The sequence below is a fragment of the Peromyscus californicus genome, unplaced genomic scaffold, assembly GCF_007827085.1.
Source record: "Peromyscus californicus insignis strain IS unplaced genomic scaffold, ASM782708v3 Scaffold_20__1_contigs__length_68692818, whole genome shotgun sequence".
NCBI classification, from domain to species: Eukaryota; Metazoa; Chordata; class Mammalia; order Rodentia; family Cricetidae; genus Peromyscus; species Peromyscus californicus.
The window spans coordinates 31,587,531-31,613,983 of NW_026294503.1; the positions used below are offsets into that span (position 1 = coordinate 31,587,531).

The 26,453-nt window shown below is 42.8% G+C and overlaps 2 protein-coding genes across 7 annotated transcripts in view; one reads left to right on the forward strand and one right to left on the reverse strand.

The window, feature by feature from the left end:
• The window catches only part of Efr3a (EFR3 homolog A), a 91,764-nt gene extending 83,447 nt beyond the window's left edge, over positions 1–8,317 (forward strand). For all 3 annotated transcript variants that reach the window (XM_052747910.1, XM_052747911.1, XM_052747912.1), the window contains 4 exons: positions 338–386; positions 1,220–1,323; positions 1,764–1,813; positions 5,660–8,317. In XM_052747910.1, the coding sequence (XP_052603870.1) occupies positions 338–386; positions 1,220–1,323; positions 1,764–1,813; positions 5,660–5,765 (309 nt within the window). In that variant the 3' untranslated portion in view covers positions 5,766–8,317. The remainder of the gene's footprint in view (positions 1–337; positions 387–1,219; positions 1,324–1,763; positions 1,814–5,659) is intronic.
• A 1,543-nt stretch (positions 8,318–9,860) lies between these two features.
• The window catches only part of Oc90 (otoconin 90), a 31,423-nt gene continuing 14,830 nt past the window's right edge, over positions 9,861–26,453 (reverse strand). Inside the window, exons 5-14 of one of the 4 annotated variants that reach the window (XM_052747417.1) lie at positions 25,482–25,594; positions 22,708–22,836; positions 22,532–22,573; positions 19,857–19,907; positions 19,297–19,344; positions 17,849–17,902; positions 16,560–16,676; positions 15,515–15,686; positions 12,544–12,650; positions 9,861–10,435 (exon numbers count right to left, since the gene is read on the reverse strand). In XM_052747417.1, the coding sequence (XP_052603377.1) occupies positions 10,218–10,435; positions 12,544–12,650; positions 15,515–15,686; positions 16,560–16,676; positions 17,849–17,902; positions 19,297–19,344; positions 19,857–19,907; positions 22,532–22,573; positions 22,708–22,836; positions 25,482–25,594 (1,051 nt within the window). In that variant the 3' untranslated portion in view covers positions 9,861–10,217. Of the gene's footprint in view, positions 10,436–12,543; positions 12,651–15,514; positions 15,687–16,556; positions 16,677–17,848; positions 17,903–19,296; positions 19,345–19,856; positions 19,908–22,531; positions 22,574–22,707; positions 22,837–25,481; positions 25,595–26,453 lie in introns of all 4 variants that reach the window. The other 3 variants (XM_052747418.1, XM_052747420.1, XM_052747419.1) reach the window with 3 other exon arrangements.

The following is a 26,453-nucleotide window of genomic DNA, read 5'->3' on the forward strand; positions in this document are numbered from 1 at the left end:
CTTCAAAGCGTCTTCCCCTTACCAAGCACAGATCATTCACTGGCTGTCGTGTGGCCCATCAGACCCTGGAGGCCGTGCCTTATCCAAGGGTGTGGAGGTGCTGCCTACTCTGCTGGGCTAATGCCCATCCATGTGCAGTCAGGAAGCCACCGCAGTAGGCCATTGTTATGGCCAGGGAAGGAGTGCAGATCATCTGCTGTTTGGAATATAATCTCAGGTCAAGCCAAACAAAAGAAGGAAAAAAATAATTGTGAAAATGTTTAGGTTACTTGTGTGTTGATAAGAATATTAATTATATTCACTTTTCTTGACTTTGTTCTCCTTACACTCCCTTTAGGTTAGCAACACTGAAGAAATCACCTTTGAAGCACTGAAGAAAGCAATTGGTAAGCTGGGGAGCACTTTTTAGCTCTCCTAAAATCTCATTTCCGCCTTGGTACTCTTTCAGATGACAGGATAAGCAGATCCAACATGAAAAGAAAGAAAAGGAAAAATATTATTGGTCTCTATATAAATGGATCCTTTGTTTAAATATGTTGTTTAAGCTTTTTAAATTGTCTCACATGTATGAACACGTAAGCAAACACAGTGGTATAAACAAGTTAGACATTTGTTCTTTCCTATCTAACAAACTTTGTCCAGACCATCATGGCCTTAAGATAAAAAAGTTTCCCTTTATATTGTAAGACTCAGACCCATTGGGTCTTAACGACCCAGCTATATTTTAGTTTTCTATTCAGTGGGATCAAGATGCACTTTAACAAATATTTAGTGTCTCTGTATGTACAAGGGCAGCATAGTTAGACATAAAAGAATTATTCAGAAAAGCCCTGGTAGCCCTTTGATTTCTGGTAAGTTACTGTTCTCACCTGTGTATGTCAGTATGTGTGCGTGCACACATGTGTGTTTGTAGCTTTATGCATGTGTATATCTTTATGTGTGTTTGTTGTGTATGTATTACTTAGTAAGAGTTGGGAATTCTATGAAAGTAGGCATTGTGTTTCAGAGCTTTAACTCTTAGATTTAGGGTTTTTTTTTTTTTTCCCAAATATTTGTGTTATCTAGTATTAAATGGAACAATCAAGGAATGTTAATGTATTTTGCTTTTTTCACTATAAAAGTAGCTTTTTAGTCACTCTTATGTTAGGGATTATACATCATTGGCCCCCATGGTCTTTGGCATATTTTATGACACTCTTTCTTTAACTGGCTCTTATAGATACCAATGGAATGGAAGAACAGGAAAAGGAAAAGAGGCGTCTTGTGATAGAGAAGTTCCAGAAAGCACCTTTTGAAGAAATAGCAGCACAATGTGAATCCAAAGTGAGTGCGTTGGTGGACAGTGGGTGGGGAATTGCTCTTTGGAGCTCATTTTGGTAGGACGCAGGCTTTAGGCATATCATGGCTCCAGCCTCTGAAGGCAGAACTACTAAACTTAAAGAATTTCTTTATGTGATGTTGATGGACATGGCAGATCTTAATCTGGGTAAATGACAGTCATTGCTTTCTGTTCTGTTCTGATTTGTTTTGTTTCCAGTGGTTCTTGGTGATTTTGCTATGGGTATTTTTTTGTGTTTCAACTTGTGGCTGTAGAACTTGAAAGGAGTTGGTGTGGGGAAAAGGCCTATAGTAAATTCCAATAGATATTGCAAATTAGAGCATTAAAACCGTCTGTTTATCAGCCTCATAGTTACAGTTGTGCTTTGTCTCCTGGGTGGCTGGAAAACAAGAAATCTTTAACATTTTTTTTTTCTACTTTGCAGGCAAATTTGCTTCATGATAGACTTGCTCAAATATTGGAGCTCACCATACGGTAAGGGTTTTGTTAGCACAGTAGTAACACAGAAACCAGTAGAAGCTGTGCGTGGCTGTGCATGCTTAATAACTGCTTTGCACTGGGTATGAATAAGATCTTACTGGCAACCCTTTGTGCCAATTCTCGCTGTTTACAGGGGGAGTGTGAATAGTTGTCCAGTTATCTCGTGGCATTTCTAGCTTTCTCTTAGACTATCTTTTTCTTCATGATGGTCTCTAAGAACATCTGAGTGATTCGGAGTTCTAATGTTACGTTTAACTAGGAAATCGTTCATATTTAGCTATTTTTCACACACTCCATCTGTAGTTTAATATGCTCCATCCAGAGCAGTAACACTGCTACCAGTGTAGATGCATGATTTTGATCATTCGCTTTCCTATGTCCATTCAAGTTATTAAGATAATTATACTGCAAAGTATACAATATCTCACTGCTGTTGGTCATTCTGAGTCTGCCTCTCCTTAAGTAATTCAACCTGAGAAGAAAAAAAGGCTCTCTCTAGGCCCTCTGCACAGGAGGAGCTGCCACAAGGTCTCACATTGACATCAGTGTGGAAATTGTCCCAATAGAGGACACACAGAGCCTTGCTTCTGGAATTTTATTTTCTACATCAGCGAAATATTTTATCTTTTAATTTGACTAAATAAGTCTTTTTTTTTTTCTTTTCAAGTCTGTATCTCATGATTGGAAGAGACTGGTAAACATTCTGGTCCACTTGCCTTGTTTTTATTCTACTTTGTCTTCTGCTTTCATATGGAAGACACTGTTACCAGTTTCACTTATTCTGGACATTTTCTCACCGCTTTACTGTTGCTAAGGAGAGAATTGTTCATCTATAAAAGTCCAGAAAAGAATTGGACTAAAATATAAAATGTATATAGACTTCCTTTTCAGAGAAAATTGCCAAATATTAGTTAAAATTCCAGATCCCTGCTGTGTACATGGCCTTAGGCTGTATACTTTCAGTTATTTCTGCTCTCAACCCTGAAAAGTAAGTACATGCTGTCTCTTTCAGTGTCCAGGTGAAGACAGCAGAGCCTAGAGAAGTAACATAACTTGCTAAATGTCTTGTACTTAGAGACAGACCATTAAAACACAACCTGTGTTCTCAAGTAGAGTTGCTAGGGCTCACTGTGTTCCTGTGGGTCACATCGGCACATGTGTATGGATTTAAAATTTTAAGAACAGCATTCTAGTTTTCATCTTCTTGATACTGTGACTTCGTCTGGTATTGGCTTTGGCTTTGGATGAACACTTGATGGTAGTTAATATTTAGCAACACTTGGAGTATCCCAGACACTGTGCTGAGTGCACTGTTTCAGTAGTAATCTATCCACAGCTTCCTCTTTGGAAGAAGTTCTGGGACAGCTTGTGTGATCCTGAGCACTTAAGGCATGGTGCACTGTAGGTTTTCAGGTCTGTCTGCATATTTTCTCCTGTTTATCTGATCAGCCAGAGAAGAGAGTTTGTGCTCTACAAAAGTGAAGCCAATCCATCTTATACCTCAGTCCCTGTTCTTTTATTCACCATGGCTTGGGTACAGAAGAGAAAAAAGGAGAAATGCAAAGTAACTGTAAAATGAACGCAGCAGCAGACACAGCTAGTTACTGCAGTCTGTACGCTAGGCATCAGAGATTACTGGAGGGTGCATGTGTTAAAGTAGAGACATACTTGCTCTCATCCTTGTTTCCTGCCTGTGTTTCCTGGGACCTCACTGTACTGTTCTTTATAATCTCATAATCATAAACTTTAACATTCTTATTCAAGTAGTAGAGCATAAAAGTTAAGAAAATACAAATGCAGATGAAATGTAGATTTAAATGGTGTCAGTAGCTTTAATGGCCACTGAGAAAGCACAAAAGAGGCTTCCTGATATGGCTACCAGCCAGCCTCCCTACTGCCACATGCTCATATCACACCCCATCACCAGCAGCTGTCTTGATCTCTCTCTGAAGTTTCCTCTTACTTGTTCTTTAACTTTTTTTTTTTCCCCAGAGCTGAGGACCGAACCCAGGACCTTGCACTTGCTAGGCAAGCGCTCCACCACTGAGCTAAATCCCCAACCCGTTCTTTAACTTTTGAATGATGAAAATATTTGTTGTCTTTATCATGCTGTGATTTACCTGTGTATAAGTATGACAATTTTTATCAAATAACACACTTATGATCTGTGCATTTCACTAAAAATGATCCATTAATAAAGCATAAAGAGGTGTTATAAATATTGGAACACTTGCAAGATTATTAATTTCTAGAACAGTATATCACAGAAATATTAAAAACAGCTTCACAATGTAGTTAAATAGCAGTTCAGAATTAAAGATGATCATATGAAGCTAATACTTGTGCATATCATTAATTAGTGAAAACATTCATAACCATAGAATCCTAACACAGACTATGAAATAACTAAGTCTGAGATATACTTATTATTTATATACAGAAAACTTATGCCTTGTTCTTTTTTAGCATTTACTTCTTTTTGTATATGTATGGCATAGGGCGGGAGGTCAGTGTTTGTTCTCTTTCAAGTGTTGATCTCTCCTACCATGTAGGTTCCCAGGTTTGAACTCAGGTTGTCAGGCTTGGAGACAAGTACCTTTCCCAATGAGCGATTTTGCCTAGTGCCATATCTTGTTTTTGAATAGTAAATTAATATCATAAAGACATCAACTCTCTACAAATTAACCCATTATTTTAGTCAAAATCTTTGCAGAATGTAGTTATTAATTTACATTTAAAGAAAATGCTAAGGGCGTTCCGAAAGAATCCTTGTGCAAAAGGAAGTAGGAAAATGCAGTAGGAGAATGAACAATGAAAGGTACTGTCTACTCCAAGAAAGACATGATAGATCTTTACTTGGGTTTTTTGCTTTTGTTGTTTTGTTTTTGGCTCTTTTGAGACAGGGTCTCCCTGTAGGGTCTCGCTGTTGTTGCTCACAGAAAGCCATCTGCTTCACAGAAAGCATGCACCATAAAGCCTGGCCTTGTGACATTCTTAACAGTTTGAGTCTGTGTAGAATTATGTAGAATACAGGCAAATTGAGATAGGTAAGTATTTATGAGAAGGATAAGATTTTAGATTTTCAAGAACAGTGTTGAGTTATTCTTATGGAGGCCAAAGATGACATGGCAGTGAAGGCAGGAGGGACATTCCTCTTCTACTTCTGCTAAGAGAAAGGCAGTGTTTGTTTATAGGATAACAGACAGCAGACGGATTCAGAGATGTGTGTGTGCGCGCATGTACGTGCATGTTTGAGTGTGATCTTTGTGAACTAAAGAGTTGAATATTAAATGATGGATTAGTAAAAAGTATTTACACTATATGAGAAAAGATTGATTTCCTAAATTGATGTGTCTGGGAAGGAATACAGTTGGTGGATTCATGAATTTATTTATTTAAAGAAACCAAAATGAATGCCACAGAGATGTTTATCACTAACAGTAGCTGAAAAATTAAAAATACTAGTAAGAATGGATTCATTCTTGCCTTCCAGGTTAGCAATGACTTCCTCCATTCCTTATGCTACTATAAATTTCCAGTATTGTCACAATCCATACTGAGCGAAAAATTGCGATTCTACTTAGAGTCAGAAACTCTTACTTATAAGTCTCTAGGCCAAGGAGACTTACACACACACACACACACACACACACACACACACACACACACACGAACAAGGTCTGTTTTGGACTTAAAATAACCATAATCCCTCTTTTGCCTATACAGTGTCATAGACACTGCATCAAGCCCTTTAATTAAGTAACCTTACTTTGCTGTTTGCAGGCAATGGTTGAATACTGTAAATGCACCTACTGATAGCGCCATGTTCTTCTTTTATAGCCCTCCTCCCAGTCCATCTGGAACACTGACCATTACTTCTGGGCATGCCCAATACCAGTCCGTCCCAGTCTATGAGATGAAGTTTCCAGATCTGTGTGTGTATTGACTGGCTCATGAAGACTACAGCATTTAAAAGAATGTTAAAGCCTGAAAAACAAGGCCAAGATGAGTTTTCAGGATTTGCATAATGCTTACTGACAAGTCCTGAAATGGAATCAGATTTATCTCTAACCAAACACTCGTCATGCTGTGTTAGAAGTTTAGGAACTCTGAATTAGAGTACTTCTAAAGGTAGACTTATGTCACATTAATTTGTTTTGAGGTTCCTGTTAGCTTTTAAGATGTATTGCTTTCACATTATGCCGTTGTTAAATAGTATATTTTAAACTTTGCACAAACATGATTTTTAAAAAACAATTGAAAATGTATGAAGTGTCTGCTGATTTCTTAAGCATCTCTACAACTGCTTAGAAGTTGATTGCTTTTGTTTTCTTCAAAAGTAAATATATTCCTAATCCTAGGGTTGCAAATTCTTTCATGCTTTCTAAATCCATGCTTCAGATGGACTGTGTAGACATCTTTCAGTCCTCAGTAGTAACATGTGGCAGGCATTCCTACGGTATCAGCGATAGAAAAATCTACTGACCAGTATTCTCACCTAGGTCCTCATCTGGAAACTGGTCAGGCTTTACAGGTCTTGAGATACTTGTGTTTTCTGCTTCAAGTTGAGCCCTTGAGCCCTAGAGCTCACTCTTGGGGCACCAAAAGATGCAGTGTTTTCCACATGTGATGTGTTAGTTTACAGACTGCGCTTTGAAACTATAGTTGTATTTTGCTGTGGTTCCATTAATTAAATGAAATATATATTTACTATATAAAAGAAAGACATTAAAAACAGCTACATGTTCACCTGTGCAGAGTCTATACATTTCAGTTTCTTTTAAATGAATGAATTTACATTTTTATATTGTGCATTGTTTTAAGTCTTCATAGTAAATAATTTCCCCAGTGAACCTTTTAATTTGTAAGATTTGAACCAAAACTTGTGTGCATCTTTGTTGAAGATTACTTACATTCAAAACGGTTCATGTGTTCTTGTAAGGTCTGAGTGTGAGCTACCTTTATTCCAGCTGTGAGACTGCAAGGGACCAGTATGTGTTACACATGCTAGTGAACACCACCACATGGTGAAAATAAGCATTCTGCAATTAGAAAATTCTTTTAGCATAATTTTGCGAAATCATTTCGTATAATTCTTTTTCAAATTCAGTTTCTTTTTACATAAAACAGTATTCCTATCAAAAATTATAGCTCAAAAATAATTTGGTTTTAGTTTTGTTTTGTTTTGTTTTTTAAATAAAATGAAAAACAGGATGTTTTAAATGTGTGTTTATGATTATTTGGGCACCCACCACTCATACAGAAAGGAAGAAACAAGATAAGGAAATGAACATAGAATAGTCATGCCCAAAATTTTGAATATTTACAATGGAGTAAAACATCTTGGAGAAGGTCCATTATTTCAGACCTCTGACAGGATAGCCCAGGCTGCTAATAAGGGCAGACCCACCAGACCTTGTCCTCAAGAGGGACAGTGCAGCTGCCACCGGAAGACCAGTGGCCTGCCCCAGCTGTCACTGTAGCTTCTGCTCACACCGGGGAATGTGTCACCAGTTAATGGTAAGCCTCATGCATTTTTGTTTCCCTTTTTTCTTCTGCATTTTAAAAGAAGGATATTATTTTTTGACTGCATTTTAAAATATAAACAGGGGGACATGCAAAAACAATCATCATCCTCTTGGATGTCATTTTATAAATTAACACTGTGTGCTTTTGTATGGAAAAATATATAATTTAATAGTATAAGAAAAGATATATATTCACTTGCCTTCATGCAAAACACAAGCTTTGCTGTATAAAATTTTGCATTTCTTAGTGATTTAAAAAGGCATGCTTTGCATGTAAAGGAAAACCATTGCAATTGGTTTTTTTATCATACCTTTCTCTTGGTTTTTGTAAACTGTAGGTTTGAGTTTTGTTACTCTTAAACCACAGTACACTTCTGGATGTATTAAGTCTAATAGACTGAACTGGTCATGTTGACAAGGGTTCCCAGGAAATGGATGTTTCTCTGTCTTACTCTTCCCCGTTTGCAGGGATTGCCCTTGGGCAGGTGTGCAGGCTGTGCTGCAGCTAGTTCAGGTACTGATTCTTTAGACTTGCTGAAGTTTTACATTGATATATTTTGGCAGGTACTCATTTGATACTCAAAATTAAGTCGTGTATCATTCTCTGTGCTGTATACAGTTGGTTATATTCTTTTGTGTGACACTGAACAGTTAATTTAAATGTTCCTCTTATTCTTGTGATATCTGTGGCTGCTTATATAGTTTCACTGAACTTGACCTAATCTTTCATATTCTCTTCCATGTTCTCTTTCCTCCTCTTTCTCCTCTCCCTTACATCCACCCTCCTTTAGAACTCATAATTATCCTTTAGAGTAATACCACCCTTTACCAGCAGTTTAACTCCCCTCTCCCTCAAACAGACCTCATTTGTCTCACTAATGCTGATATATGTATTGATGTAATAAAGTAAATTTTTTAAATGTAAAATTTCATTGTGCAATCAAATGTAAGCAATAAAACAAAAATTGCATCTCGTGGATAAGTGCATTTTTACTATAGAATTTCATATATAGAATTAAGCTTCAACATTGGACTTGGAAAAAGTCAAGTTGCTGGGTTGATTCTTCTCCACATATATGAGAACCATGAGAAGCATAGCTCATGAGCACAAAGAGAGCCTAGGTCAAGCCTACTGCGGCTTCACATAGTTACCATCTCCTTGTTAGCCTCAGTGACTTCTTCCCACTCCACCTCCTTGCTCTCTAATTACACAAAGCCTTTCTTAACAAACACAGCTGTTCTCTAGTACTTTATGTCACCCTGGGCTTAGTCTACACCTGCAGAGCCATGTGCCATAGCCAGCTGTAGTTCACAGGCCTCTTGGATTAGCGATTGTGATACAGTGACGAGGAGCTTGGGTTCTGGTTCAAATCTAACCCAAGCTCCAGGCTAAGCAGTCATAGATAAGTGATTGATCACTCATCTGTGGAGTGAATACAGTATGATTTGTCCTTAGAGACTAGCTGAGAGGGTGAGTGAACCCTGCATTATAGAATAAACTCTGGTGAATATTAATGACAATCATCTTTGGGGTCTAGTGTTCCTTGAAACCACTTAATGCTTGCAGAAAAGCCCTGTCATGGGTGCTGCCTTGGGGAAACCTAGGCACTGCCTTCCTAAGACACCACTAGAGTGCCATTGTCTCTGCTGTGTAGTCTTGGGACAGTACCCATCTCTGACCCTGTTCCCACTGACATGTCAAGAGCATGGTACAATGCTGCCCCTGGCTTTCCATTATGACTGTGACCCTGTCTTCTGTCATCTAATATGAGTTACTGAAAGCAAAGTCAGGGTGTGGGGATAAACTGCATCTTTGTGGAGCTGTATTCAGCCGTTAGCTTACATGAGCTAGAGGCAGTGCTGTGTCTAGGCTTCCCCATGACATCCCGTGGCAAGGCTTATGTGCAGGTGTTATTCTGAGAAGTGATTCCAGAGCTCCCTGCAAGGAGATATATGTTGATATGGAAGGACAAGGCTGAATCCCTTTTAAAGTCGGTCATCACTGGTCCCTGGAGAGGTCTACCCTTGACATTCTAGTCTCAGTCTCAGAGCTCCCTACTTAGGACATGAAAATGGGGACAGCATTTAGTCTTGGATGTTTGTTCAGGAGCAAGAGTGGCCCTCTAGCATTTCATACCCGGATACCATGTTCATGAGTGCTGATCTTGTCAGAAAAGTCATGTAGAACTCAGGAACTGCAGAAGGCAGGTGTGCAGGCTCCACATCCATGGTTGCTCCATGGAGGGAAGTATATGGGGAGATTAGAGGATATGAAGTCAGGCAAGGGCCTTAGTAATCTTTTTAAGAAAGGTCTAGGACCAAGGGTAGCAATGGGTGGTTTCTCATGGTGATGGCAGTGCCATATGGCTGCTTTCCTAACAATGGTAGCAAGTGTATCTGACCCATACAGAATCACTGTGTCTTTATTAGTCATTGACAATCGTGGGCAGTTATGCTCTTTAACAAAAGAAAGAGTTCCTTCATTGTTCCTGTCATCTCACCTTTGCGAGCTACTCACACACCCACATGTCTACAGAGCCAGTTCTTAAACAGGACACGGGCCATATGGCATGGAGAATTTATTGAGCTTCCATAGTGAACTACAGGAAGGAGAGAAGTGCTGTCATCTGCACTCATTCTCCAGTCACATTTGTCTGTGAGCTGACAAGTTTCAGGAGGAGGCTTCAGGATAAGGAACTGGCTGTCTCTTCCTTTGGAGCTTCTGCTAAGGCTCCTACAGACAGGACTGAGGGCCAAAGAGCTCACGCAGCTCAGAACTACTGGCATACAGCATCTTATCTTCCACCAAGTGGCCTTGTCCCCAAGGGACCAGGAGGCTTCTCCAGAAATCTGCTTCTTAGGAGCTCCATCTAGGGTGTGGTCTCCTCACTATTCTCCTCAGAACTGGAGCCTGCAGAAGAGGCCAGGTTGCCCCCAAGCACGCCATCCTCACAGGATACAGGCTTGCCCTGGCACTCTCGTAGGTCTGTCAACTTAAGGCTTTGATTAAAGGAGGAAGAGGCCATGCACTCGGCTGCCATCTGGTCACAGGCACATAGGAGCTTCTCACATAGGCTCTGCCCCACACCTTAGCAAGAGCAGAGGAACAGATGTGAGACACAAGGTAGGGCACTTAAAACCACTCGTCCAACCCCTAGCCATTCCTTTTCCCAGTCCCCACCTTGAACAGCCCTTTTGGTGTCTCGTGTGCACTGTTCTAATGGTCTAGCCTGCTCCTCCTGCTAGAAATTAGTCTGTTGTATTTCTCATCTGAGGCCAGTCTCCAGATTGACCCTGCACCCCAATGACACTTTCTGTTTTTTAAGCTCCTGGGTATTCCATAATGTCATGGAATACCCATGCCATCTCAAAACTTGAGATAGCCTCCTATCAATCCCACCTCACCACCTACCTCTCCTGACTTGCCCCCCCTCCCCAATTCTCTGGTCTTTGCTACAGAATCTAGAGTAAAAATCCTTAACTAATAACCTGTTGACAGTATTACATGACATCAGAGTGGCCATTACCTGTTTCCCTTCCTGGCTGTGACAGTTTGAGGCAAGAATCACACACATTTGTTATTGTTATAATTTGAATCTTAAATGCTCCACTACTACCACCAAAGACTTGTAAAGGGCTGGTTTCCAGCTATGAGATTTAGGGTGACTGGATCCCAAAGGCTCTAACCTTGTCAGTGAATTAATACATTGATGGATTTGTAATTTCATGGAGATGCTAAAAATAATGCAGGGGGGCTAAGCCTGAGGAAATAGGTCATGGTGTGTGAGTATGCATGTGCAATCCATAAGGGTATATATCTCATCTCCTGCCTACCTGGCCTTGTATCCATTCGTCCATCTCCCTACCCTCTTCTTTTCAACCTCCATCAAGTGAGCAGCTTGCCAAGATATTCTGCCTCCTCACAAGCTTTTAGCAGTAGGGACAAAATGACCATGGACTGAACCCATAAGCCAAACTAAATCTCTTGTGTTAAAAGTTGATTCTGCTCAGGTATTTTGTCACTATCATTTCTGCAGTCCCCAATGAAGGTTTCTTGGCTAAGTGAAAGACTGAGTCAGTGAGTGAGTGAATGCCATGTAAGTACTGCCATTAATTATGGCCCAAGAAGGGTGTCATGTGCTGTGTGTGTGTGACATACAGAATCAGTAAGGAGAACAATAGGTCCATCCAGTTGCTTCCCCAGTTAAAAATGAAGACAAAAGCCTTTTTGGATCACTAGCGAAGCTCCAGGGAGGGTATTTCTTTCTGAGCTACAGAGCAGCCCATGGGAAACACATCCGCTGCTGGACAAAGGGTCCCCAGGATCCAGTTTTTTTTTTTTTTTTTTTTTTTTGGTTTTTCGAGACAGGGTTTCTCTGTGTAGCTTTGCGCCTTTCCTGGGACTCACTTGGTAGCCCAGACTGGCCTCGAACTCACAGAGATCCGCCTGGCTCTGCCTCCCGAGTGCTGGGATTAAAGGCGTGCGCCACCACCGCCCGGCCAGGATCCAGTTTTAAAGATGCTTGGCCACGTGCTCAGGGTCGTTACTCACAGGGGGTGGTACTTTTACACATTGCCTCCATGGGGCATTTCACAGCCATGGGGAACTTTGGGTTTCTACTATGGGAGGGGGGTAGAGCTGTGGACTAAGCCCACCCTTCAGCCAGAGTCATCGTTCTCCTTCGTGAAGTTCTTTAGGTGATCAAATCTGGAACAGAGTCTGCTTATTAGAAGAAGGCAGAATTCTTTAAAATCCACTGTGTAACTAAGAGAAGGTTCCAGGTCTGAGGCAATTGCTGTTTTCCAGCCCAAACCCAACTCTCCCACTTCCTTCTGCCTGTCTGATTGTGGGCATCATTTGTTTCTTCTGTGAAATAGAAAGAGTAATGGAGCTGGAGCTGCCTTCTAGCATTGGTATGAGAAGTAACTGTGACTGTGAAGGGCTTAAAACATCCCACAGCATGGGTTCAGTAAGCACAGGCTGCTGAAATCATTGATCAGCTGTAATGATTAAGGCAGCTGACTCTGGCTCTTGACCATGAGCCCCTAATCTGTGGAAAGGGATGTAAGGGCATGTCTTGAAGAACATGACATCATGGTACAGATGAAGATGTGCTAGGTGTAGTATCTAGAGCCCAGATCCAGCCAGGATACAGACATGAAAGCAGAAAGACTCTAGGCAGCCTCCACACTTACACTTGGGTGTGTGATCCTCACATACCACAGATGACCGAGAACGACTCCCATGCAGGCAGCCCAGTGGTCTCACCTGCTCCAAACAGCAGTGATGGGACAAACAGCACCTAAGACCAAGGAAACCTTTTATTGACCAAGCAAAACTCCTCCATGAAGTCTCCTTTCTCCATGCTGCATGAGGTACTAAGACTTGCCAAGGGCTCTTTCCCAGAGTAAGGCTGGCTACTACACACATCAAAGGCTGTTTCAGGTTGTGTATAGTGCCAAGTGACTGCCTCCAACATAGCATCAGCCCCAATGTGTATACTTAGATTTTTACATTTTCTTTGATTTTTATTATGACTCTTGATGGCAAATACACTCATCCTTGCACCTTTCCAGCAGATGGGAGTGAAGGCTTTTCACGAAGGGAGCCTCTAACTTGCACAAATCTTCCATGTCAGTACAGTGACTCTACTTCATCCAGCCTTCTATTAAAAGAATATTTAGCTTCACACCCATAGGTCATCCCTTTAACCCTCAACCTGAAAGAACATGGGAGCCATGAGGACCTTCATCCAGCACAGGGCCTAGCATAAAGTAGGGCCCCAGCAAACACAAGTGAATGAGTCAGTGTCTTGTGTTCAGATCCACCTCTCTGGCCTGACAAATCAGGATCTCCTTGGCCAGATGCTATCCATAGAACACTTGTGAAGGCACCAGTCAATAGAGGTCTACAATTATTCCCTAGTGTTCCATTTTTAGCTATCCTCAGACCTTTAAAACCCACTGGATAGCTAAGGGGGAAGTTTCTAGGTCTAAGACAACCCTCCCACTTCCTTCTGCCTTTCTGATTGTGGGCATAGGTTGTTTCCTCTGTGAAGTAGAAGTAATAGAGATGCCTCCTAGGATTCGTGTGAGGATTAACTGTGCCTCTCAAGCACTCCCTCCTGAAGACCACAGCCCAACCAAGGGTGACCATATTTGTAATCTGTTCTTACTCACACAGCAGCTTTACCAATTTTGTTGCCAGGCCAGAAGAATAATCCTTCCTCACACACTGACATTACCCAGTAGCTGAGGTCAATGCCTGCCCCATTTTCAGCTGCTTACTCCAGGGGAGCCATGCTATCTTACATGAGTATTTCCCATGGTTACAGGGGTGGGGTGGGAAATGAGCACAGTAGTTGCGATCTGAAGTCAGTGTCATTGGGAATCATAAGCGATCAGCATATTCATGCAAGTCACCTACTCATGACTTACAGAATACATGGTAGTGAGATTATGTTCTTGCAAAACGTGACACCAGTGTGACAAACCGCCATTCAGAGTTTCCATCTGTAGCTTTCAGTTTTAATTTCTTCCTGCAGATGTCAGAAAGCCATACCAACTTATTGTCCCAACCATTCATTTTACATATTTTGATAAAATATGGTCATTGATCAGTAGGCACCTCCAAAATTGCCTCAATGGTTCTCCATGAGAATTAACAGGACAAAGAGGCTGCTGTTGATGTCTCTGTCTTCATTATTGCACTAAAGAGTTCTGTGAACTCTTGAATCTTGACATTATTCAAGCTCTCTAGTTCATGGAGGCAGAGGGCATGTAGTGGAGCCTCATTGTATAAACATATCTTTGATCCCACTGCACCTTTAACTGCCAGAACTAAAATTTCAGTAGGGTGATATGGTGGGAGGTTCTTTTGGGGGTTGAGTTCCTTCACTGACAGCCTGAATGACTGTTCAGGAGAAAAAGAGTAAAGCACTAAGATGGGAATGGCTGGGTAGATGGGTGGATGGGATAATTATCAGTCTTCCAGATTCTATCAACTGTTCTCTTAGAATATTCTTTCAACTCAGGGTGAATCCCATGTAATTACCTATTTTGTCTATGTGCTTTTGTCTAATTGCCCATCTCTTTCACTGGGCAATCTTCTATTGGACATAAGAGGATTTTTGTATTCCTATTTTATCATTTTTGTGTCTCTACTACCTTGCTTGATGCCTGGCACACAGCAAACCCCCAGAGATGTGAGCTGAATGTGTATGTAAGTGAATGGATGTGTATATGAAGAAAAGGATATTCCCCCAAAAGTGATGGTTATAAAATTTAGCAAAAACACTTCCAAGTTGTTAAGAAGATAACTCACAATTTGCCTTTTTCTGAGTTCACCCAATGCAGATCCCTATTCTCTATGTGGACTGTTGCACAAGAGGTCAGTCTAGAGTCATCTAAAGTGTGTTAGCAAGTCAGTCCTTCTAGGAGGCAGGGTAGTCTGTGGTTGTAGTGAAACATCAAGAGATCTGGCTCAGAGGGGTAAAACCACAAGAAAACACACACAATGAACTAACCTGTGGGCCCACAGGGTCTCAGAGAGACTGAGCTGACAACAGGGGACTGACCTAGGCACTCTGCATATATGTTATAGTTGTGTAGCTTGGTGTTTTTGTGGGACTCCTAACAGTGAGAGCAGGGGCTGTCCATGACTTTTTAAACTGACTTTTGGGACCCTACTCCTCATACTGGGCCACCATGCCCAGACTTAATACATGGGGAGGTGCTTAGTCTTACTGCAACTTGATACGCCATGTTTTGTTGATATCCATGGGAGATCTGCCTTTTCCTGAACAGAAAGTGGGGAGGAGTGGATTGGAGGAGGGGGAAGACAGAGGAAGGGTGGGGAGAGGGACTGAAAGAAGAGAAGGGAGAAAAAACTGTGGCTGGGATGTGAAATAAATAAATAATATTAATAAATAAATAATATTAAAGAGAGATCTAGCTCAGTTTGACTTGTCCCTTCCCTAGATGAATGGCTAACCTCAGCTGCTCATCAGGAAAGTAGGTCTGCAATGTTACCATGACACTCTGTGTGAAAATAGATGTCCAGAGCCAGCTCTATGGGAAACTTGAAGGAAAGCCCAATGCAGATGAGAGCTCCTACAGATGCAAGCAACCTCATTGCCATTTGTGGACCACCCTTCCCCATCCATACCTGTCCAGGGTATCCCTTGGCTCGCCTCTTCCTTCTCTTCCACAGTAGCAGCCATAAGATTCAAATTCCTCTGGGCACTGGGATGTTAGACAGAAGAGCATCTCTCCAAGCTGCAGCAGGGCCTGCGTGCTATCTCCATCACCCAGATGTAGGAAGGCCAATCTGTCACAGGCTAGTTAAGAACACAGACTTTCAGGAGAGCGAGGGTAGAGTTCCAAAGAGGAGCAGAGTTCCAATTGTATGAGAACTATTTTAGGGGGATCCTGTATTCCCACTCTTCTGTGCCTTGTTCTCTTCATTTCAGAGAACAAGTCTTCTTCAGTGTGGCTTCTGGAGCTCTATTGCATTCCTTATTAAGTCTCTATAAAGAATGGGACTTGTCAGGACTGAAGATGCTCTCTGGGCCACATCCTATTATTTAGAAGAGCCTAGAAGCCTGAAGGGTCTGAGCTGTCCTCTTAGGCTTTCGGGACATATCACATTAGCAAACCTGGTGGCCTTGCCTTTCTGGCTTTTCTCACTCTGCTCCTGTCTTTCTGTCTCTCCTTATACCCTTCTTCATCTGCCTACAACTTTCTAATGAATTCTCCATGCTCTTCACTGGACACCTTAGGAGGCTTGCCCAGATGTATCCTACTGGCAGGGGCTCTTCCCAGGTGCAGGTCCTTTGGGAAGACATCCAAGGGAGGAGAAAAGGGATGATCATTAGTACCCAAGTGCTTCATCTTTCTACTTAGTCACCCATACACAACATGGATTACAACCAAACTCCTGGCTTCTAGGCCAGTAGAAGCAGAGGGATGAGAGGACAGAGCCAGGGGACAGAAAACCCTGATTCTTGCCCAAACTCAGCCTCATAGTAGCTGAGTGGCAAAGGTAATTTTTGAACCCTTGTGCCTCAAAGAGCTTGTCTAGTAAAGCGGAGTGGTGCCTTCTAGTTGCACCAGTAGGAAAGGTCACAATCTATAAGGTACCCTAAAAGGCTTTGTTAACAGCTAGATAGAAGATTCCAGGAGCAGAGAGACCAGATTCTCTTAGATGCTACCTTTTCCATTTGTCTCCTGAGAACCATTGTCAATGGATGATACTTCCAACCTCAATGTTTTAATGCCAGCAGGAACACGGGTTGCACCTTCAGCAATGGCAACAATCTCTGCAGATCCTGAAAATATACCACTTACATTGATAGTTCACAGTTAAAGAGTTACTCAGAGACATTTGCAGAGGGACATGTAGTCAAGGCAGAGACTCTCAGAACACTGACATGTAAGGAGAGTGCACCTCACATTGTATTTGCAGACACAGAGGCAGATTTTTAGAGACTCATGAATTCTACATGAGCATCTCTGAGTTTCCACTTCCAGGAGCCTGAGCTAGACCAACTGCATGTCAGCTAATGGATGAGAACTGTTAGTGATCTTTCAGGCCTGAGATTCTATTATTTTTACAATTGCTCACCTGCCACAGGACCCATCTAGATGCTTACAACCAGGTAAAGAGGCAAAGAGACAGGTGGAAAAAGTAGGGTGCCACATGACAAGAGCAACAGGGACTTAAGTCTTTGAATCCTTGATCTTCTTGTCCAAATACTGCAGCTGCTTCTCATCATATTCAAGATTGTGTGAAAGTCCTTCCTACAGCTTTCCAGGCTGCCTGATTGCATCCTTTGTCCAGTAAAGCTTTGGGGCAAGGTATGGGTGGTTTGAATGAGAATGGCCCCCACAGGCTCATGTTTGAATACTTGGAACTATTTGGGGAGGATTAGAAGGTGTGACTTTAAGAGGAGATGTGTCACTGGGGGGCAGGCTTTGCTGTATCAAAAGATTGGCACCATTCCCAGTTAGCTCTGTTTCCTGCTTGCTGTGTGAACTGGGGCTCTCAGCCGTTCCTCCAGCTGCCTACCCCCTGCTGCTTCTGCTCTGCCATCATGGACTCTAGCCCTCTGAAATAGTAAGCCCAAAATAAACTTTTCCTTCTATAAGTTTTCTTGGTTATGGTGTTGTATCGCAGCAATAGACAAGTAACTAATACCTGAAGCTGCTAGAAAATACCTTAAATATTCAAAGTATCTGTTTTTACATATTGGAATGATAAGTAATTTTAAATGGGAAACTAAATGTAATTTCACAATCACATCTTTACCTGAGAACTTCCCATTGCTTCCCTCCTATGTGTCTTTTAATTCCATATGTGTACTTTATAGAGGAATATAGAGACGTGATGTGTTCAATTCTTCTGTTTTGGACTTGGTCTGAAGCTCATTTGGAATGCATTGGTTTCACATTCCTACCTATGGCAAGGTATGGCAAGGTAGGGAGAGCCAAATGTGCTTACCTGGAGTTGATATGGTCCTAGCAACTTCCACACCTTGAAGATCTCCGACAGAGTCTGCCCCTATGAGAAGACAGACAGAATGAGTGTCAACTGATGTGCTTGGTCTTCAGAGGCATAGCACTAGGCCCAGACTGACCTGACCCTCCTCCCACTCTGAGATTTCCTAGGGCAGCTGATGCTATCAGGGTAACTAAGGGGACCAATAGGAGCCTCCAAACATGCTTGTTGGAAAATGCAGCAGCAGAAGACTGCAAGGCAGGGGAACTTTCAGAAACGCAGTGAGACTGTGGATTCTGTGGAATTTGGAAGGGAAAAATATAAAAGAAAAATATAATATGTGTTTAAACAGAGCAGCAGGAAGTCCAGGGAAGTGGAATTGCATGGTGCTATTAGCTCGAGGAGAGTAGTCGAGCCATGGGTTTTTGTGAGGTGAGTCCTTCTTAACTCTTACAAAGCTCCTACTATGTTCCAAATGATATGACAATAAGGGCTTTGTTCTTCTGACTCACTTAATGGCAGCTCACAGGTCAGGGATGTCCTGCTCATCCTCTCGCAGAGATGAGAAAACAGACATAGGAGAGTTAAGACACTCCTCAAAAGTTATGAAGTTAGGTAGGGCTAGGATGCAAAGCCAAGCCAGGTTGAGACTCAGGCACCATGCTAGGTCCATATTTCATTTCCCACTGTATTTTGAAGAGGAGAGATGGTGACTAAACCAGCCTCAGGAAAGGGGAGCACTGACTTCAACTTAACGTACTCATGGGTCAAGACAAGGTAGTATTGTATAAAACTCAGGCTTTGAAGCTGACTGATGTGAACACAGTTGCCACATCAAAGGAACATCTGGACTATCCTCGGCTGCAGGCTGCCTGCGCTTTTCAAAGCAAAACCTACCAGCTCAGACCCAAGGAGTCCTGAACTGACACATCCTGGGTGAGTGACCCCACCCTCAGAGCTTCTCTTTCATGGGATAATAACAGGACTCCTGGGACAAGGGAGAATCTAGAGTGTGTGTCCAATGCCTGCACACTGGAGACCGTAAATGATGGTACGGCCCATCAATCAGAAACCACTTACTTAACCATTCATAGTAATTAACAAATAATTACTGTCAGTTGCTTACAGACATTGATAAGGAAATTGATACTAATCACCATTAGCATGTCTGGTTAAGTCAGGTTCACCAACTAAACTTTGGCCTAGATAGTTTTAGGTTTGATGGTCATGCTTGCATTGAATTCAGAGCAGAGGCCAGGTGACCATGTTTTTCTAGCTGAGTGACAGAAAATTTAAGACTCCTGTACCTCAGTGTCCTACATATTCTGTAAATGGGCACCGCACTTCCCCTGGGGCCCCATCTATTACTAGCCACTGGAAAAGAGCACTTGAATTTAGGCAGAATCTCCATTCTGCCCAGCCCTGTCCTCTCGAATGTTCCTTCTGCTTACTTGTCCTGGAGAGTGTTGTCAGTCTGTCTGCTCTCATCTCACCAGCCACTGTGAAAAGAAGACAGCACTGTATTGTGGGTCAGACTAGGCACCTGAGCCCAGCCCACAGTTGGGGAAACAGAGTGGGAGTAAGAACGGAGGAATGGGGAAATAGCAAGTTCTTGGAAGGAGGGCTCTGTAGAGTGCCTGCACTGAGAGTGAGGCATGTATTTATTATGCCTACTAAATTTGGGTTTCAGATGAGCAAAACATAAATTCCTGGCACACGTATATCCCAAGCAAGACTTGGAGGGCTCGTGGAAACATATGTATTGTTCATCCAGGCAAGCCTGCACCATCATGCCTCTGATCCTCCAGAGGTGAAGACAGAGGGGCAAGAGAAAGCTGAGAGAGTAGAAAAGGGTGCCCGGCTCAGGAAGGACCAGGGCCTCTGGGATTACTCAGCTCCATGATAAAGCAGACAGGGAACATCTTGGCTGATGATGATGATGTCATCAAACCAATATGGATGGGCACAAATGAGACAAGGGTGGTTGGATCATCTGTTCCCTTACACTTACCTTCTCCTGAGAGGGCTATCTGACTGGTGTCTGTGGGCTTCTCAGGAACCCCTGGGAAAAGAGAGCCTCCAACAGCAATGACACCCCAAGACACTGTCAAAATAAAACTTCAGGGGCCCTAAGATGAGCAGGCTGAGTACTACAGGGCCAAAGAAGGAAGGATCTATGAAAGGTGTCACCAGGGAAGAGTTCTCCATTCTAGCTGAGGGTTCCTTTGCTCTCTTACTCCTCCAGGAGCATAGGGCGCCCAGCGCTGCCAACTCAGGAAGAATTACAACCACTTCTGGGTGGAGGCAGAGGGCTACCTGGGACACAAGGTGAAGGTAGGAAGGGGGTATGGACCCAGAAGGAGCCCCAAGGTAAAAAGACCCTTGCTAAGGCAAAGCACAAAGATTAGAAACACTAAGAGTATTGAGTATAGAAGATGCACAGAGATACATATATGTACACACATCCTTATGCACACCTCCACATTCATACAGGTGCACCCACATACCCATGCATACATTTACACTCACACTTATTCATGTACCATAGACAGCCATGTTCACATGCATGTAATATCTTCATACCTATGCACACTCCCACACAACCCTGCTGTGGATATCGCTCTGTATAAATAAACACTGATTGGCCGGTAGCCAGACAGGAAGTATAGGCGGGACTAATAGGAGAATTGGGGGAACAGAAAGGTAGAGCTAGAGACTGCCTGGAGCCGCCACCAGGACAAGCAAAATGTAAGGTACCAATAAGCCATGAGCCACGTGGCAAAGTATAGATTAATAGAAATGGGCTAAATACAAGAGTAAGAGCTAGACAATGATAGGCCTGAGCTAATGGCCAAGCAGTTTAAATAATATAAGCATCTGTGTGTTTATTTTATAAGTGGGCTCTGGAACTGGCGGGACTTGGTGGGACCCGGAGAGAAAAGCTCTCCAGCTACACAACCCACACACATCTACGCCAACACACACACACGCACACTTCAGCATTCTCCTTAACAAAATTACACAATTGATTTTAGGAAGGAGACCTGAGCCCAAGGAAAGGATAGATGAGATGCCAAAGTGACATGGGATCCATCCCAGGTGCCTAAAGGTATTGGTAATGAGAGAGCATAAAAATTCTGATAAACCAAAAGGCATCTTCTGAGGCCAGGACAATATGGCACCATCCCTGAAGTGGCCTTCGCAATTTGGAAAAGGTACAGTGCCCTTTTCTTCGAAGGCAGCTGAATAGGCAGTGGGCCGATGGCTTCTGATGTGCAATGGAACAGCAGCTGAAACAGTTATTCTTGAAGAGTAACTAAGCTCACGCCTCGCAATAGTAAACTGGCATTTGACAGAGGGATGTGGAGAAGAACGGGATGTTAAGATGAAGCCATATATACACAGCCAAGAATGGACAGCTGAATTAAAAAATCAACAACAATTTCCAGAATTTAAAATCCTGAGTCATGACATGACACTAGTGGAATTCAGGTGTTTCTGGTACATGGACTGCTCTCACCCAATGTGAGGTTGAACTGTCGACCTTGTGTACATTCTACTTCACAAATGAGTCTGTCAGATATGCTAAGCCTATAGGCTGAAGATGATGCCCCAACACTGTGGAGAAACCTCAGGTGACTGTCCAGGCAGCTGGCTGTTTCTGTCAACTCACAAATTTTTTGGAAGTTGCTTGCATGCACTTTCTGTTTTTATTTTTGTTAGCTAATATTATTTCCTTCTTGGGTCTCTGAGGGAGTTGAAGATTAGTTAGTTATAGTTGAAGGTTAGTTAGTTATAGTTGAAGATTAATTAGGATAGAAAGTGAATTAGATACATTTTGGACTTAACAAAATAGGATAGATAATGAAATTATTTTCTCTGAATTTGTCAAATACAAATGGACTAGACATTGTTTAGACATTTATTACTTGTATATATTGTATATAGTCATTGTACTTTTGTATATAATTTTTCTTTTGTTAGTTATAACCTTTTTCTTTTTTTTCCTTTTTATTAAAATAGAAAAGGGGAAAAAAAAATAAATAAATTTTAAGATTGAAAAAAAAAAAAAAAAAGAAAGAAACAAAAAAAAAAAAAAAAAAAAAAATTCTGATAAACAAGGAATGGCAGCCATAAACTTGACTCTTATTTTTTTCCCTAAGACCTACACTTTAGAGTAAGAATTATGTCTTATTAAGAGTCCCCCCAAAGACTCACAGGATAAACAACCTCTCCTCATGAAAGAGTCACCTCAGTCAGGCTGTGCCTTCTGCTCAGGCTCTGGGGAGGCAAAGGAGGAAATGGACGGGAAGAGGAAGTATGGTCCATACCAGGGAGGCTTCAGTAGCCAGGCACACACAGAGTGGGAACCTTATTTATCCAAGCTTGAGATGCTGCCCGAGTCCAATTGTGTACCAGGCCTCTGACTACACAGAAAGAAAAAGCTTGGGATCTATACCCTCAGTGTAGTAAATTCACATTCACCCATTAGCAGGGGTAGAGTTGGCACTAGGACCTTTGGATACTGGATATTTGCATTGCTCTCCTAGCAAAGGGAGACAGAGTCAGTGTCAACGATGGCATCAGCCTCTGTGAGCCAGGCCACTGGAGGAGATGCCTGTGCCAGCTGCTACCATCATAGATCCTTTATAGTCCAGAAAGAACCAGCTATGTTGGGAACTTTACCTCTAGGTAGCTCGGTCACTGGGGCTTTGCTGCTAGTGGTCTCTGCAAGCAAACACATGGGGAGGCAGATACAGCAGTTGGCCGGGAAGTTGACAGACACCTAGCCACACCCCGTCCCACCTCAGCTCCTGCCCACTGGTCAGCCCCACTGTAGGGATCAGTCCCGGTTGTCCCACCTGGAGTTTGAGCCAGGCAGAAGGAAGCATCCAGAAAATTCAGGGAAGAGTTGATGCCAGACTGAGCCAAGCACTCAACAGCAACCTTGTCACAAGTACACAGTAGGCGCTCACAAGGATCCTCAGATTCTGTGCACGCAGCAAGATAGAAAGATCAAACTTGGAATCCCAAGAGGTAATGGAGGCTCCAACACAGAACTCCTGATCTGCCCTGTCTAAACTTGCTCCTCCTGCCATTTTCTGACGATGGTGTCACCTCTTTGGTTTAGTGGAAGCAACTTGGGAGTCCTATGCACACTGTGTGTCTCACATGCCCAACTCACCAGGCTATTGTACTGGCTCCATCTGTATCCACTTTGAGTGCTGCCCACATCCTTACACACTCTCTCTCACAATTCCCTGCCGACTCATGCCAGCAGCCCTCATACTAGTCTTCCAATTTCTGGTCAGAGTAGGTCAAGGCCTAGGGTGAGATGAGGAGAGTATCTCAGTGGTAGAGAGCAATTATCTAGCACATAAGAGGCCCTGGGTTCCATCCTTAGAGATACAAAATATAAAACTATAAAAACACTTTAATCGAAGCATGTCTATTGGTTCAGAACCCTTCTCTGACTTCCCAGAGTCACCTAGGAAGTGTTCTGTGATCATCCTTGCCCACCACCTCCATTTCTCCTTGGGTGTCATCTTTGTCCACACACTTCTTAGCACTCCTTTCTGCTCCCCATTCCACATTGGACACCTCCAGTCTGTCTGTGTTCTGCTCGGTCACTCTTCTCCCACACAGCCATTAGGACTGTTTTACTACTTCTGTCTTTACTCAAGGAAGTTTTGAATGCCCTTCCTGTTTAAACAGAGTGTCACCCAGCCCACCCTGTACCATCTCCCTGACCTTGTTTCCTCCGCAACTTCTGTCACCATCTGAAATATTTGCAATGTTTGACTGCCATGGTTTGAATGAGAAATGACTCCCACAAGTTCATGTGTTTGGTCGCTTGGTCCCTGGCTGATAGCATTGTTTTTGAAGACTGTGATACATTTAGAAGGTGGAGCCTTGCTCGAGGAAGTGGATCACTAGGTGGAAGGTCAATGAGGGTCTGTTGGGGACCGCCATCCTCCAGGTGTGGCATGGATGTTTCCATCTTGAAATTAGAGCAATTGTGATAATCCACACAAGACTTTCACATGATTAGACTCATCAAATTCTCCCAGAGAGAGAAGGAAGGGTTCATGACGCTCATGAGGTGTTACAAGAGAACACTCAAGAGATTCTCCAGAAGGCCAGCTGTTACAAGATACCCTGACTCTGCCCACAAGGATACAGAAGCCGTTAGGAGTTGCTGGATGAAAAAGACATCTTCAGTGGGGTACCTGTAACTGGACCATGTATCTAAAACCCCAATTACAACTGAGTGGTTCACCAACTGGACTTGAATGGAATTATTCTTGGGTCTATTGTTAGTGCCTTTCAGGGGTGAACAGATGTTTATCCACTGCTGCCCCCCCCCAATTAATGCAATATGCTAAAAGCTTGAGTGCTCTGCTTTCAGACTGACGTCATACAACTAACTGCTTTGTTCTCCTGAGGCCCCAGCAAAGAGCTTCTTCCACTACGATGCCTTCCTCACCATCATGGACTATATTATACTCTTGCCCACCAGCCAACTTAAACCTTTCTAAACTGCCCCTATCAGATACTCTATCAAGGGCATGAGAAAAGTAACTAATGCACTGACTATCCAGGGAACAGTCCAGAAGGTCAGGAGACCCCCCACTTCACTCCCACACACATATGGATGCAACGGTCTCACATGGGGAGATACTCAATATCTGTTTGCTGAGTGCATGGATGAATGTCCTTTTCCATGTCCACTGGCTTCTCCCCCACTGCTTCCTCAGTGTCTCCCTCTAGCTTCTGCTAATGCTCCAGGCTCTACCAGGCTTAGTACCTGGACTTAGAAAAGACTGGGGCCTTGGTTCAAAGCCTGGCTCTGCAGCTGAGTACCTCTGTGGCTTCAGCTAGGTTGTTTGATCTCTCAGAACTTTCTTACTCTTGTCTGAAAACTGAGAACAGTGGAGCCTGTTGTTGGGACAGAAGGTCAGAGTCGCTGCGCATGAAGACCAAGGTCTCCAGCAGACACACAGGAGACTGACTCAACCTAGCACCTCACCATGCTATACTCTCCCGTCCCTCTATGTCTTTGCCTATCCAACTTCTTCTAGGACGACCCGGACGTGTGAAATAATATTCCTAGTTATAATATCCCCATAGTAAACAAGGGGCTTACACAGGAACATTAGCTATCCACCTGTCTCTTACAAAGAGCAGCCACCCTCAGCTTGGCCACTAGTCTCCACTTCTATCTCCACACATGACAATGAGTTCTTACTATACACCAGTCACCATTTCTCAAGCAGGCCTAATTTAATTTCCATGCCATCTCTTCGAAGGAGGTTTTCTCCTCCCCATTCTGTGGTTAAGAAATTAAGGAATTTTTCCACTCTAACATGGTATATAAATAGCAAACTATTGGTCACTTACAAGCTTCTACAGTCACAAGTATAAATAAATGATAAATAAAATGATATTTCAATAAACCATTGCTTCAGTCATAAAAAAATATTCATTTCACATTAACTATATGTGAATCACAAACACATCAATCAATTAAGTACCAACCATGCCACTGCTGATGGTGTTAACAGTGTTGGTGGATCCCACATGGACCACAATGGTCATTTCATGCCTCTGCTCAAGGAGGCCTAAAAATGCTCACCACATGTGATCTGTTTGTTGATGCAATCCACATCTGCACTGAGCTTGGCAGGGTCCTGGAGACAGTCCATCTCAACAGCCTCCTCATAGCACCTACGATGCTGGAAGCAGCAGCTAAGGCAGGCCAGGCAGGATCAAGGGAGATCATGGTTAGGATAGAGACAAGCAGGCAGCCTAAGATCATCTTGGTGTCTAGATGATACCTGGTAGTGATCTGTTTCAATGCTCATCAGGTGTGCATGTACACACACACACACACACACACACACACACACACACACACACACACACACACACCATGCCATCTGCTATCCTACATGCTTCAGATGGAAGTGTTGCCCAACATGGCAGCTTCTGTGGCCAGCTACATGGCCCTGGATCTCAGCTGGAGGACATGGTATGAAATGGCTCAGGGGAGGTAAAGATGGGCTTGTACTGGTCCTTGACTGGGCACTGTCTTTGGGTGCTGCTTCTGCAGTTGACACCACATTCTACATCTATGTGAGTTAGTGTTAATAAGCAGCAACTGTCTCTCTCCTTCTGCTTGCTTAGCCTCACACAGGAGCTGGCTTCTCTAAGGAAACTTCATTTGTTAGCGGTGTCAAGGGCAACTCTATTGCTTGCTTAAAATAACCGGTGATGACAAAGCCAAGGTCATTTTGTAGGGTAATTTCATACCCCTGAATAAAGAAGCCAATACTGGAAGTCAGGTATGGTATTGCCTATCTGTAATCCCTGCACTGAAGAGGCAAGAAGATCACAAGTTCAAGACCAGGCATGGCTATATAAGAAACCCTGCTGCAAGAAAGAGGAAGAGGATAAGGGAGAAAAGAGGAATAGGAGGAAGAGAAGAAGAAAAGAGGGATATAATGATGACAATGAGGAGGAGTTGATGATGAGGAGATGGCAGTATTTAACCTTCAAATGATCAGAGTTAAGGTGAGAGAGACCCCAGCAGCTATTCAGAAAACGG